Genomic DNA, 15291 nt, shown 5'->3' on the forward strand with positions numbered 1-15291 from the left:
TTTAAATTAAGCCTGATAGCTTTAAGCATGGATAAAGCAGAAGTGAGAAGATGATAAAATCAGATAGAAAGACGGATGGATGGATAAATAGATAAAAAGCTAGGCTATAAGAAATAAATGTTTCTTAATTGTGTGTGTGTGTTTTTTTTTTTTTTTACAATGACCATTTTTCTCTTGGCTCACTTATATATGTTCTCGCAGCACCTCCAGCAAAATCCATATCCTCAGTCCAACAAAGATTGCACATCAGAATTGCTCCAGAATAACACCGGGCCAGTTGCTTTCTGTTAACCTGGCTTGCCATACAGGGATGTTATTGTGAAGGAAAAAGGGAGCCTTGTGTTGGCTGTCTTGAGCTTCTAAAGGAATGTGGGAATATAACATTAATAAATAAAGGTAGTTCTCGACTTACAACAGTTCATTTAGTGATCATTCGAAGTTACAATGGCACTGAAAAAAAGTGACTTATGACCCTTTTTTTATACTTGCGGACATTGCAGCATTCCCACAGTCACGTGATCAAAATTCAGACGCTTGGCAACTGACTCATATTCATGACAGTTCCACTGTCAGAGGCTCATGTGATCTCACCTTTTGTGACTTTCTGACAAGCGACATCAATGGGGAAACCAGATTCACTTAACAAACATGTTACTAACTTAACAACTGCAGTGATTCTCTTAACACCTGCAGCAAGAAAAGTCGTAAAATGGGGCAAAACTCATTTAGCAACAGAAATTTTGGGCTCAGTTGTGGTCATAAGTCAAGGACTACTTGTATTATTAGAATAGAATAGAGCTGGAAGGGACCTTGGAGGTCTTCTAGTCAACCCCCTTCACAAGCAGGAGATCTTATGCCATTCCAGACAAAGAGCTGTCCAGTCTCTTTTTAAAAACCTCCAGTAATGGAGCACCCATAATTTCTGGAGGCCAGCTGTTCCACTGGTTAATTGTCCTCACTGTTAGGAAGTTTCTCCTTAATTCCAGATTGCATCTTCCTTTGATTAGTTTCCAACCATTGTTTCTTGTGGTTTGGAGAACAATTTGCCCTCCTCAAATATTACTTTGCTTGTTTTTTTCTTTTCTTTTGGTAGTAGATCAGCATAAACCAAGTAACATAATAATGGTTATGTTGGTAACAAATAGTATTACATATTAATTCTATGTTTCATGTCTTTTTTTCTTTTTAATAGGTAATTAAAGTATATAGTGAGGATGAAACCAGCCGAGCTTTTGAAATACCAAGTGATATAACAGCGCGAGATTTGTGCCAGCTGCTAATATTAAAGAATCATTACGTTGATGATCATAGCTGGACCCTCTTTGAACGGCTCACTTATTTAGGTCTTGGTAAGTATTACTTGCTTTTAAAGGCAGCAATGTTTGTTGAGTATTGCTGATGGAGTGGAAAATTGAGGAGTCAGAAAATAAGTCTACAGTGTTAGAGGCATTTATATCGGTTAGAAACAATGCGGTCGGATTTACTTGCAAATACATATGCTCACACCAAGGACCTTAATCCTCAGATGCCCAGATTGTAGAAAAATGAGCTAAATCCTCTCTTGACAGCAAATCCATAGCAAATCAGGACAAGTTACAATAAGTCCCATCCTGTCATAATAACACTGCACAACCCCCTCCTTTTACACGCCTATATCATGATGCCACTGCAGGACAGAGCTTCCATAGTGATATCACTGCACATGCTCAGATGCTGCATATCTTGTTTCTTGCCTGCTAGCCCCCTCCCAAATAACAACAACCCAACAACCCAGGCCTTTTCACATAGCTGGTTTTGTTTTCTGCTAGTAATTGGTATCAGTTGCTAGAAAAGACTTAGCTGCAGTCTTTTGATGCTTGTTTTCCCTAGCAAGGAATACTCAAAGCACCATATATTTATGTATACATTTAGTCTCTTGCTGGATTTTTTGGAAAAAAAAATTACGGGAATCAAGTTTTGTCAGTTGACTTCATTAGTTTATATTGTAGTGTGAACATCCACCCCAAAAACCAAATATTTTTCCATATTACAGAGGCTATCCGAATTCAGCTCCTCTTTAAACCTTGTCCTTCTGCTTAAGAACACCTTGCTATTTCTCTTTACTTATTTATTTACTAAATTTATATGCTGCCCATCTCATTAGTGAGTGATTCAGGGCAGTTTATAAGATAGGGCTGTCAACTTGCGGCCCACAGGCCAGATACGTCACGTACTGGCCACTCCCACCCCGGTTTAGTGAAGGGGGGGGGAAGTTGTGATATATCATGTGATGACAACGTGATGCTGCGAGTTTGTCACCCCTGTTATAAGAGAATAAAAGCAAGACTATAGAGATATTAAAACATTAAAAACATTGTGTGGAATCAAAAGTACATTCATATTTTCTTCAGAGACTGATTAGATGAATGAAGCTTCTGCTGCGTAAAAATCTAATTGGAGAGCATGATTGATGACTCTTGGCTATGGACGTGTTTCGTTGGATGATCCACCCAGAGGGGTGGTAGGAAAAGCAGGATCAAGGGTGACAGTGAATTTACATATCTCAGAGTCGATTACACCCAGGCTAATGCCGACATGTTAACTTCTAATAAATCCTTTCAAGTTTTGGGAGTGTGGCTCAAGGCTCATGATTTAATTGGAGTAACTGCCAGAATCCTGACAACATGTTTATTTCTCCTCCTTACTGCATTGGATGGCTGCTATCCAAGGGCCCTATATGGTATTGGATTCCCATCTTGCAGTTGTTATGACCAGTTTGTAAAGCATTTTACTGATAGTCACTCAGATTCACAGTAGCCTTGACTCCATGTGGACAGACTCTTTGGTGGTGACTGAGGCATTACCCTGTTATTTGAGACTCCTTCGGTCTTTGATTTCCAAAGAATTGGATAAGATGCCACCTCAGTTGCCCTGTGCCATGGATCTCCCAGCTTGTAGAGGGAGGGGAATGGTTACTGCTTGGGCCCTGGGAATTACCAATTCTGCCTTCTGAAGAAGCCATCACTAGACCTAGTGGTGTTAGACAACTATATTTTGGGAAAAGGTTGTTGAGGAAGTAGATTATCTGGAGTCTTTTCAGTCAGGATTCAGGCCCAGTTTTGGTATCCTTTTGGACTGCCTGCAGGGGTTGGGGGCCAGAGACTTCTTCCAGTAGTTTCACTCCTGCCTTGTTGGGTATGCCTCTGCCTTTCCCAGGGTTTGGATGGGAGAAAACAGATTGAAGTTGAACCCTAGCAAGTTGGAGTTGTTGTTGATACATCAAAAACCCCTGTTACTACCAGTTACTCCTTCTTGGGCAAGTTGCTACCTATTGGCCAACAGGTTCATGACTTACAGTACTGCTGGACTCACAGCTTCTTCTGCATCAACTTCAGTTGGTGTATCATTGAAGCCTTACTTAGGGCGGGAGGACTCGGCAGCAGCATTTATGCTCTTATTTCCCCTGCCTAAACTACGATAATGTACTTTATTTGGGGTTTCCCTTAAAGAAAATTTGGAAACTACCATTGGTTCAAAATGTAAGAGCTTCCCTACTTTCAAATTCCAGATATTGGGAACACAGCACCAGTTTTACGAACACTGCATTGGTTGCCAATTAATTTTGGGTTCAATTTAAGGTACGGGTTTCAGCCTATAAATGCCTTTATAGCTTGGCATCCAGATACCTTCAGGACTGCCTTCTCCCGCCAACTTTAGCTTGACCACTTTGATCTAGAAGGCAGAAATCACCATAAGCTGCCCACTCTCATAACATTTGGAGCCTAGAGGTCCCATTTTTTCCAACAGTGTTGAAGAACCTCCTTGCAGAGATCAGGCTGGCATCCTCTGGATTGGCTTTTCTCAAGCTTCTAAAGACCCTTTCCCTTGATCTGAGTTTTTGTTGCCCTTTGTTAGGGATATACACCCTAGCAGAATCCGCACGGCAGGCAGGCAGGCAGGCAAATATATGAGATATTCTTTTTCTAGTCTAGTGTTGTTGCAGTTTTGTTTTTATATGAAGTTTGTTTTATATTGTATGTTTCTCTATAAGCCACAAAGAGCTGGTACAGGTAGTCCTTGACTTACAACAGTTTGTTTAGTTACAACAGCACTGAAAAAAAAAGTGACTTGTGACCATTTTTCATACTTCTGACCATTGCAACATCTCCATGGTCACATGATTTACATTTGGATGCTTGGCAACTGGTTCATATTTATGACTCTTGCTGGGTCCCATGGTCATGTGATTTCCCCCTTTGAGACCTTTTGACAAATAAATTCAATGTGGAAGCCAGATTCACTTAACAACCGTGTTACTAGCTTAATAACTGCAGTGGTTCACTGAACTGTGGCAAGAAAAATTGTAAATGGGGAAAAACTCACTTAGCAACAGCAATTTTGGGTTCAATTGTGGTGGTAAATTAAGGATTACCTGTGTTGGCATACAAAATATGTTTAATAAATAAATGCCAGCCTGATTCAGAGAGGGTTTGCTTGTCCTGATAATGCAGTATGATCACAATTGGTTCTACCTTCTGCTGCCCTATATTTCCTTCTTGCTGCGCTCAGACCTTGCAAGATGCATTTTTTTCATCCTCCTCACTTGTTGCACATATTGTTGCACCTATGGCAAGATGGCTTGTGATCTATCTTTGCCTTTCACAGTAGACTATTAAGATATGGCTGTACAACTCATTCAAAGTTTCCATTTTTTTAAAAAAAAAGTCTATATACTGGGGAGGGGGAGAATAATTCCATAATTTATGTTTACTTTCACATACCTTGACCTTAGGGTCAACCCAACAGAGCCAGTCAAAATATTGTTGCAAGGGCACTATTGACTGTCCTGGGTTTACAGAAGTGTTATCCTACTGCATATTTCTGTGGGGACAGTAGATGCTGCCTTCTAAATTACATTTTCTTCTACTGAAAGAGACCTGTCAGCATCCTCTTACAGGGTCATAAATTATCTCAGTGCAATTTGATTTAAAGTGCGCTAACACAATAGAGGAATTCAGAACTACAGCTGTCGAACTTCTGAAAGCCTAGATCAAACAATACCCTTTTGGCAGCATTTTTAACCATAGTCCAGAAGCTGATGTTTAAAACAGAATCATGGAAGTTGTGTGTGTGAGAGAGAGACTTTTAAAGCTGGGCTTATATTAGTAATGTTTGCTTAGGCTTATGAGAGCAAGTGCTTTAGGGGAATATAATAGTTTTTGCCTAATGTGCAGTTGTGAAATATGCCCCTAATGTGGAATTCATTTTAGTGGTGTTTTTTTTTTTTTTTTACAAATGATTTCAATACTTTCCGTGACCAGCGTTCAATAAGACAAGCAATTTAAAATAAATGAGGGAGAATAGCAGTTACTGAAAGCGACATAAAGTAGCTCTTTGCAATCCGATGCAATCCTTCATATACTACAATTCCCATCGTGTCTGGGAATGCTTTCTTTGCGCAAAGACATCTTTCTCTGGATCCCTTTTCAGCCATGAAGTTTGAGAGCCTCTCTTTCCCTTGTATCAATATTAATTACAATTATTTTACAGCTTCTGTTCCTCCTCTCTTCTTGGCAGTACTGAATTATCTTCAGTCATTGGCATTCACAAATACAGTCAGTTAAAATACTCTGAGGCAGTGAAAAGAGAAAAACTCTGGAAACCTATGAGACTGTAACCGGAGTTTATGATTAAATACTATCTTTAATATGTTACAGTAGTGTAACAGCAGAATTTCCTCAATCCATGCCTTTATACCAAATGAATCTTCTTTTCTTCCTTAAAGACATTTAGACTTTTCTGAGTTGGTTTCTGTTATAGAGATGCCACTCCTGTTTGGATGGGTCAGTGATCCCATCATTCTTTTCCCAAGAGTCGGGATCCGCATTGGCGATGCTTGGCGATGATTTCCATTGGAATGCAATGCCACACAGAAAGGGTTGTAAGAAAATTCTTTGTGTTTATATCACCAAAAGACCTCTTCTCTTGGGAACTTAGATCCGCAGAAAATCAAGAGTTGTTGGACAGAACAGAACCTTCCCCGACAGCGGTTTTAAACCCACCCCCATCTGATCCTTTCCAAAGTATTGGGACCCTGCTGATCTAGGTTAGGGTTCAAAGCTTGAGTTGTTGGGAGTCAGGCAGCATATAAATTTAATGAGGAGGTAAATAAATAAATTCATGGGAATCTCAGATCTGAAATGTGCAGAGAGCACCAAGCTAGAGAAAACTGTCTGCCTTCACAGAAGAAGTAACTAAAAGTTCTGGGCATCTGTATAAAGCAGTGGTTAAAGACACCTGCTATTGTTTGACTAGAAACCCAGAAAAGTACAGCTGTCTTTGTCACAATTCAAATCCCTACCACCGTGATGGTGAACCTATGGCACGCATGCCACAGGTGGCACGCAGAGCCATTTGTACGGGCACACGAGCCCCAGTGAAGCTTACCTGCACTGTGCATGCGTGTGCCTCCCAGCTGATTTTCGGCCTGTTTGAGGCCTTTTATGGCCTCCTAGAGACTCTGAGGGAAGCCTCTGCAGCCTCGGGGAGGCCGGAAAACGGACCTTCCGGAAATACCGGAAGTGACGAAACTGGAAGTGATGAAACAGATCCTGTTTTTCGGCCTTCAAAGGCTGTAGAAGCTTCCCTCAAGCCTCTGGGAGGCCGAAAAAGGCCTAACAGGCCGAAAATCAGCGGGGAGGCATGCGCATGCGGTAGTGCAGGTAAAGGGGCCGAGGCGGGGTGTTGCATGTGCAGGGGGGGGGGCAGGGCGCATTGCATTGTGGGTGCTGGCACACACATGCGTGCTTTCGGCACACCCTAACAAAAAGGTTCGCCATCACTTCCCCACCACAAAGGCTGGAACAGTGCTTTTCATTCTATTAATGGTCTTAAATTTTGACTTTTCTCCCTCCCCATTAATTCCATCCCAAAAAATATTCTGCCCTATTTGGAAAGTTCTGGGGAAAAGGAAGTGAAGTGAAGTAAATACAGTGCTGTTTTGGAAGTAAACCATAGAGAAGGAAAATGCGGTTTTGATCAAAGAATTCAGTGCATTTACCAAAGTAATATACCAAAGATATTGCAGAAGCGTGCATGCGCGCACACATGAACAAAAAGATTAAACACAGGAAAAGAACTCACAGCTGGGGTTTAGCACAACAAGCCCATGATGCATAACACATCTTGAGCTCTGCTAAGTAGTCACCTTGACAGGTAGAGAAGCATGCTTGATATATTTGCCTCTAATTTTCTCAGTTGCTATCACAACTGCGAAAATAATACGTTAATAATAATACTGTCACATTCCTTCACAGTTCCATGTGAAACCTCTCTTGATGACCCCTGTACAATGGAGCGAGGCAGGAGATGATTCAAAAGGACTGATCTCTGTTTTTGTCATTGTGTGAATCTGATGAAATGTATCAGGTTGCTTCCCAGCAGAAAAGGGTGAAAAATTTTGCTTTGGTTTTTCTAGTTTGAGAATAAACAATTCATGATAAGATAGCAGTTTCAGATTCTTTTACACTAACACTTGGCAGCTGCTCCAGGGCTTGGAGGTCTAAAGTGGTAAATTATAGTAAATTGAAAATGGGATTTGTATTTGCAACAGTAATGTCAGATTTCATAATAAATGTGTGTGTTAAATGTTTACACACCATGTTAATTATTAGAAAATCACTCTCTTCTCTCTGCTATGTACTGCCAGCTGCTTTTAACCTCGATTTGTGCAGCTATAATATGCCCAGCATCAGTCTTTCAACATTTTTTCTGCTTGATTATATTTATTTTCAAACAGTTTGGGCAAAAAAAGCTGTTTTCTTCTTGAGAGCACTGATCTGAATCTGTATCTCAGGAGGAGCTTGGTGGATTGGAAGCCCCTCTCCATTAGCATATAGGAAATCCATTACCAGCTCTAGCCTGCTGGTAAGGGTTAAAATTGCTTAGAAGTGACTTTAGAAGGTGTATGGGTAATCCTCAACCTACAAGCATTTAATCAATCATCAATTTGGAATTGGTGACCTCAGAAAGGGTGCTTTATGTAAAGCACTTCTGGCCATCGTAAAACGTTGCACCCTCCCCAGTCACAGTCATATTTTGGGCACTTGGCAACTGGCTCACATTTACAACTGGTTGCCACGTCTCACAGTCATACAATCGTGATTTGTGATGTTTTTTTTATCAGTTTTCTGCAAAAAAAAAAAAAAAGCCCATTTGAAAGAATGGATTCAAAACCTTGTGAATCACTTCACAATCTTCACCAAAACATCATAAATTGGAGCCGGGCATGTGGATACCTCAACTTACGACCATCACAACTTTACAATCGAAATTCTGGTCATAAGTTGAGGACTACTTGTACAGTAAGGTTTATGGATTCCCTGAAGTGGCTGCATGGTCTGATCAATTGTCTGCTTCCATCTCTACCAACTTAGAACTGCGCTACATTTTCTGCAGCATTTAGCTTGTTTGTGGGTGGATCTGAACTCTTAAAAGCAAAATATAGAATGGGAATCTAAAATGTAAACTGGATTCTGAGTGAATTTCCAGTGGCCACTTTCAGTATTTCCTTCCTTCCTTCCTTCCTTCCTTCCTTCCTTCCTTCCTTCCTTCCTTCCTTCCTTCCTTCCTTCCTTCCTTCCTTCCTTCCTTCTTTCCTTCCTCCCTCCCTCCCTCCGCATGTTCATAATCTGACATTTCAAGCATTCAGACTTTGCTGAACTTACTTTACATCATTCTTTTCTTCCATAAGATTAATGTAAATTCAATTTAAAAAGTGCTGAACAAGATGAACTCTGATGCCGCTTTGTCAGACACATTTACCCCTACCTATTTGACTTGATTAATCTGTGCAGTGGTATCTGATCAGGATCATATCCTCTGACACATCTGGGAATATTAAAACCATCTGGGGCATTACATTGATGCCAACGGAAATATTTTTGCTGTCCCACTAGAACACGGGGTTTAAAAGCGCTGCCTAATAGTAAATCACTCTGCTCTAGCGGAATACAGTTTTGTTCATGACTCTAATCCAATCTACTAAATGGAATTAATAGGCAGGATTTAGCAGGCTTTATTTCTTCAGGGTCAGATTCAAGGGTAATGCAAAAGAAATGGTGGTAGCTACTGGTAACTGTTCAATAAGCTACGCGGAAAGTCAAGACATAAGACAGGCTTTTATTATCTAGATGGAATCTTTTCCAGTAATAGGAATACAAGTAGCTTCTGAATTTTGAATTTAGCGAGAGAGAGGAGTGAATAGAGATACATCTCTGATCTATTCTTCAAATCTTAAAAGAGGTTAAACTTGCTTTAATTTAGGAAATGCTGAACGCATTTTATAAAGAAAGAATGATAATTGTTCTCATAATGGCAGGTAGAAGTGTATAGTTTTGAAATGTCCACTGGGTGTCACTGTTGTTTCTTGCTTTCAAAGTCATATATTTTTTATCTTTAGCAAAACTCAAGGCAGAATTTCAGTCATTCATTTTTCTTAACCTCCAGTAAAAAAAATCTCCTTTGAACTGAGCTTACCTCCCAGCAACTTCATGGGACAGTAGTAGGTGACAGAAGAGCCCTTGCAACCTTATAAAGTGGGACAGGTTCTGATGTCCCCCTCTGTTGTATTTATTTCAGACGTAGATGCACTTTTATCATTAATGTAAAAAAGAGGCTATTTGTAACTCAGGATTCAACTGTGGAATTCTTGGTGCTCTCTGAGCTTGGTTGTTTTCTTGAAAACATTTCATTATACAGTGTGGTCAGAGGTGGTATTCAGCAGGTTCTGACCAGTTCTGGAGAACCGGTAGCAGAAATTTTGAGTAGTTCAGAGAACCGGCAAATACCACCTCTGACTGGAGATTTTACAGCATCCTTCCCTTGCCACGCCCACCAAGCCACGCCTGCAGAACCAGTAGTAAAAAAAATGAAATCCCATCGCTGAATGAGGTAACATCACTGCTGAGCAGAAAGAACTTCATACTACAGGTAATCCTCAACTTATGACCCTTCAGTTCGCAAACACTTGAAGTTATAAAGGGGTGGGGGAAAAGTGACTTATGATTGATCCTTGCAGTCCATTGCAGCATCCCTATGTGGTCAGATCAGGGGTGGGTTTCTACTGGTTCTGTCCACCTCTGTAGAACGGGTAGCTCTGAAGAGCAGCAGACATAGAACCGGTTCTATGTCTGCTGATGTTTTTTGCCCACCTGGGCTCTTACCTGATCTTTATTTCCTGATTTTTCAACTTCAGCTGCCGAACGAGGCACAGCTGCAGTTAAAAAAACAAGAAAAGAGGGCTGTTTCAAAGGCTGCTTCTTGGCAGGCAGCATGCTAATGACATGCTAATGATGATTTATGATGATTTACAGGTGAGCGGCTCACAGCGGGCAGGGAAGCTCATAAATCCAGAACCGGTAGTTAATCCTTTTGTATCCCACCCCTGGGTCAGATGACCACAATTTGGGTGCTTGGTAACTGGTCACCATTTGCAACCTTCCCAGCTGGCTTCCGGCAAGCAAAATTAATGGGAAAAGCTAGAATCACTTAACCAGTTTAGTAACTGTGGAATATTAAATTTCAGTTGGAAAATGCCAGTTAGAGTTCTAAATGTTTTTAATGTTGGTTAGATTCTAGTCCCGCCTTAGATGTGAAAAATGGGCAGGGTGACTTTGAGCCAGTTACTCCCTCTCAACCTGACCCACCAAAAATGGGCTGGTACGTGTAAAATAGGAGGAGGAAGGAATATTTGATAGGTTCTCCTCCTTGAGTTATTTATAAACAATAATAAAGGTGAGATTAAAAAAAAACAAAAAAAATGAAAGAAACATGGAGAAAAGGTGATGCTGTTGGTGGGGAGACAGAAGGTGTATTTGAGCCTCTACAAGCATATACTATCCTAAAAAGAACCTTGTCAGCATTCCAAGTAATGCATCTGCCAAAAGCAGAACTCTGAGGAAGGTAGATTCCTCAAAGTTAACATGTATATTGGATACATCATATCGGCACAGCCAGTGAAAACCAACTCTAAAAGTTCCCATGGTTTTAGCCTAATTAAAAGAGCAAATGTTTCCCTCCCCAGATATCACTGGTCACATTGTCCAATGAAAGCAGCTGGCAGGCTGCTTCGTCACCCCTCTTTTCCTTCAACTGCCACCTGTTGGGATGACCTTGGTTCCCACAAGAAAACTTTTTGTTTTGGCTGTTAGCCAGTCTATCTACTTCCCCCCCTCCCTTCTCCCTTTCAGAGTTTATGGCAATTATGAGGCAGCAGAAGATGGCTTCAGCCAGGTTCACATCAGAGTTGGCAGTCCTGATGTAGCTGACTGGAACCCTAAGTAGATGAATTATTGTTGCAAAGTAGAGACATTCCAGCTTTCCAAACTTTGGTGCACCTATATTTGGGTGAACTTCAACTCCTAAAATTCCAGCAATAGCTATGTTACCTGGTGAAGATGGCTAGTCAAAATTCACATATATCCGTGTGTGTGTGTGTGTGCTGGGCTCTGTGATTGCCCAAGACAAAAATACAGTGTTCCTTGTTCATCTAATAACACAATTGGCTAGCTAGGGGTTTGGAAGAAAATGACAGGATAATAGTTTATGCACACTTAAGGAACATTCTGGGAATCTAGCAGTGTGTTAATTTACAAACGCTAAAGTGAATACATAAATATAAATCCAGTTCATTTAAATTCTGCACTTCAGAAGAATTTTAGAAACGTCTGTTGGCTGGAGAAAGAAAGAAACAGAGTAGAGAAAAATTGGATTGCACGAGTGTCTGAAAACTTCTAAGTGTATTAGAAGACAAAGATGTCTATAAACAACATTTGGAAAAATGATGGTTATTTAAGTAATAATGGCCAGTGGTGCAATTGATAAAAGTGTTAATATATTCTATTGGAGATGGTTACAGTTTTTTTTTTAAAAAAAATACCTTTCCTCTCCTATACAAGGTGGCATTTTCATAAATGCCACAGTGACATCTGTGTAGCTCCAGTTAAATGTCAGACCAGTTTTGAAAGCTTCCTTCACAGTTAGCAAAGGAAGCACATTTTGAGGCAGCTCAGTTTTCAGTGGAGTCTTTCAGTTCCTTTGCTGGCATGGAAATGAAAGGAAACTTTTGAAGAAAAAGTTGCCATCTTTTGTCCAGGTCAGACTTTATGAATTTAGTTAGTTTGAAGGACAAGCTATATATATATTATATTTCCTGAACACTCGTCTTATTCCAAGATCTGGAATATGTTATTTTTAGAACTTAAGGGAGGTTGGCTTCATTGACCAGTGAAAAGAGTATAGTGGTAGATGAATATTATTACAGAGGGCTGGCTTGAGGATTTTTTTTTCCCTTGGGAGGGGGGGGGGAGTCTGGAAAATGATTTTCTTGGCAAAAGCCCCTCTTGTTTTAGAACAGCTTTGACTCACCAAATAAGGATGGGCTTTTCCCTCTTGTCTATTTGGGAAGTAAAGAAAGACCATGCCCTTTTCAACAGCCTTTTGAGCTGGAGAGCAACTTATTTGGAAGTAGCCAGCCAGCCCCAGGAATGAAACCATTTCTAGTTTTGGGACCACATGTTGTGTTTTATTTGTGATTTTTAATTGGCATGTTTTCTGTTTATTTATGATGATTGTGACTCGATCAGAATCATTGAAGGGGTCAGCAAATTAATAATTTTAATAAATCCACAAAGCAATTGAGAACTTTGAGTGGGCTGGAAACAATTTTTGGCTCAGCTGATACAACCATAGGGCAGGATTGGATAGCCCACTGTCCTGAGCCAGCATCTTTTATTGACGCTCTGGAGTTTGCAATGATCATGACCTTCTCTTAGTTGCAGGATAACTGAAGACCAACAGCATGATCTTCTAACTGTTGGGTGTGGGAAAATAAGGATACAGTATTTTCCTCTAAAATACTGTTGCTATTAGTATTAATTCTCTCTAAAAGAATGTCACCCATAAAAAATAGTAATAATAGATCAGGCAGTTGAAGGTGAAAAAAGGGCATTGAAAGAATATCCGAAGGACAGTGAAGAAGATGCACTGAAGCCGGTATACCAAGAAGGCTTTACTGGATGCTGGGGAGACCAAATTGGTCTACTCAACAGACCAAATGAAAAACAGGGAAAAAAAAGACATGGGAAGACAAAGTATTACATGGCCAGTAAATTAAAAAAAACAAAAATAGCAGGCAAAGCAGATTATAACAAGACCTGGCAATGGCTAAGAGCAGGAAAATTGAAGAAAGAGACCAAGGGTCTAATTCTGGCTGCAGAAGATCAAGCTTTAATGGAAAAAAATGCATACAAAGTCAGAATTCAGAAGACAACAACAGATGGCAAGTGCTGCCTCTGCAAAGAAGCTGAGGAAACATTGGATCACCTGATTAGCTGCTGAAAGAAGATCACGGAGACCAACTACAAACTGCGGCAAGACAAAGTAGCAACAACGGTGCATTGGAAGATCTGCAAGAAATACCATTGGGACCATAAAATAAAGAAAATACTAGAAAATAAAGAAACTAATATGCTCTGGGACTTTATAATTCAAACTGACAAGCACCTGCTTCGTAACACCCCAGATTTAATAATTATTAACAAGAAAGTCAAACAAGTTTGGGTAGTGGACATAGCAGTACCTGGACACAGCAGAATAAAACAGAAAGAACTGGAGAAAACAACAAATACAAATACCTGCAAATAAAAATGGAACAACTGTGGCAAAAGAATGTAAAGATAGTAGCAACAGTAACAGGAATCTTGGGTGCGATCCCAAAACAATGAAGCACCTCTTGAACACCTTTGACATTGATAAATTCACCATCAATTGCAAAAGGCAGCTTGATTGGGAACAGTTTACATCCTGCAACAATACCTCAATTACATCATTAAACATCAAACATCTGCCTATCTCATATCCTTAGGAATCCCTCCCAAATAAGTGTAAACTACAATTCCTAGCCATATACTCTAATCTATGGATTATGTCAAACCAATACAAAGCCAATGTTTGATCTCTTAGTAGCACCACTGAAGCACCAGTGAAGAAATAGAATGGAGCACATGCTTTCTGCATAGTTTATAGTATTTAAAGGCTCTCCTCATATGAGCATCTATGTTTTGTCCAACAGCGACCAGAAGCCACTTTGTATGAAAGCCAATCTCCATATACTTCTGAGTATTATATGCAGAGGTGGTATTCAGCAGGTTTTGACCAGTTCTGGAGAACTGGTAGCTGAAATTTTGAGTGGTTCGGAGAACCGGTAGTGGATATTTTGAGTAGTTCGGAATACCACCTCTGACTGGCCCCACCCCCATCTATTCTCTGCCTCCCGAGACACAGCTGATTGGCTGGGTCTTCTTTTGTTGCCCCGCACAGGAAAATGGAGCTGAAAAGCAGGTTAGTAGGATGGGGAGAGAATGGGGATTTTACAGTATCCTTCCCCTGGAGTGGGGTGGAAATTGAGATTTTGCAGTATCCTTCCCTGCCATTCCCACAAGCCACGCCCACCTAGCCGTGCCATGCCCACAGAACCGGTAGTAAAAAAATTTGAATCCCACCACTGATTACAAGCCAAGTCTCTTATGACAGGGTGTGACAGTGTTGACTAAGTTTATTTATGAACATTCCTTTTCTTCCATGGAATTTGAGGGCTTCCAAGGGAGTTTTCCCTCAAGTCAGTTTTGGCTAGAAGCAGAATGGCTGATATCCAATATGGTTACATATCCTAAACTACAAATGATGGTGATTTGTCTGTCTTCCCTAAGCTATGCAGCTTTCAAAATTGTTCCTTCTCCTGAGCAGACCAGTTTAATGGTCTTAAGTTTTTAAAATGTTTACAATAGTAGCAGTATTATTTTGAGGGGCCTGGGCAAATTGTAGCTATTTATTTACAGTGTTTGTAAATTGCCTCAATCAGACTTCTGACAGTTTTTCTCAATTACAGAAATGGAAATGTATTCATTTAAAATATTTTTATAGCTGCCCACATTTTATAAAATAATGCCGGCCAGCTATCCATCAGGGCAAGGATAGATACATTCTTAAAGCATTCACAAGCTCAGGCAATGCTGTCTCAGTAGCTCAACTTGGCTTGAACTCCACCTGAAAAGATTCAGGTAAGCCACTTTCTCCCAGCTCCTTTGGAGAAAGAACTACAATTTGCATTTCTCTTTTGCTTCACAGAAAGAATAGTGGAAGACCACGAAATGATTGTTGAAGTCCATTCAAAGTGGGGAATTGAAGAAGGCAATAAATTTTATTTCCGGAAAAATTACGCCAAATATGAGTTCTTTAAAAACCCTGAGGTAA

At 40.3% G+C, this 15291-nt stretch overlaps 1 protein-coding gene across 1 annotated transcript in view; it reads left to right on the forward strand.

Annotated features, from left to right (window-relative positions):
• Nucleotides 1–15291, forward strand: part of GRB14 (growth factor receptor bound protein 14) — a 62879-nt gene that overhangs the window by 26660 nt on the left and 20928 nt on the right. Inside the window, exons 3-4 of the mRNA XM_026674479.2 lie at nt 1193–1349; nt 15166–15287. Of these exons, the coding sequence (XP_026530264.2) occupies nt 1193–1349; nt 15166–15287 (279 nt within the window). The remainder of the gene's footprint in view (nt 1–1192; nt 1350–15165; nt 15288–15291) is intronic.

The sequence above is a fragment of the Notechis scutatus genome, chromosome 1, assembly GCF_049901735.1.
Source record: "Notechis scutatus isolate UNSWTSFEM ecotype Mainland chromosome 1, rNotScu1.2, whole genome shotgun sequence".
Lineage (NCBI taxonomy): Eukaryota > Metazoa > Chordata > Lepidosauria > Squamata > Elapidae > Notechis > Notechis scutatus.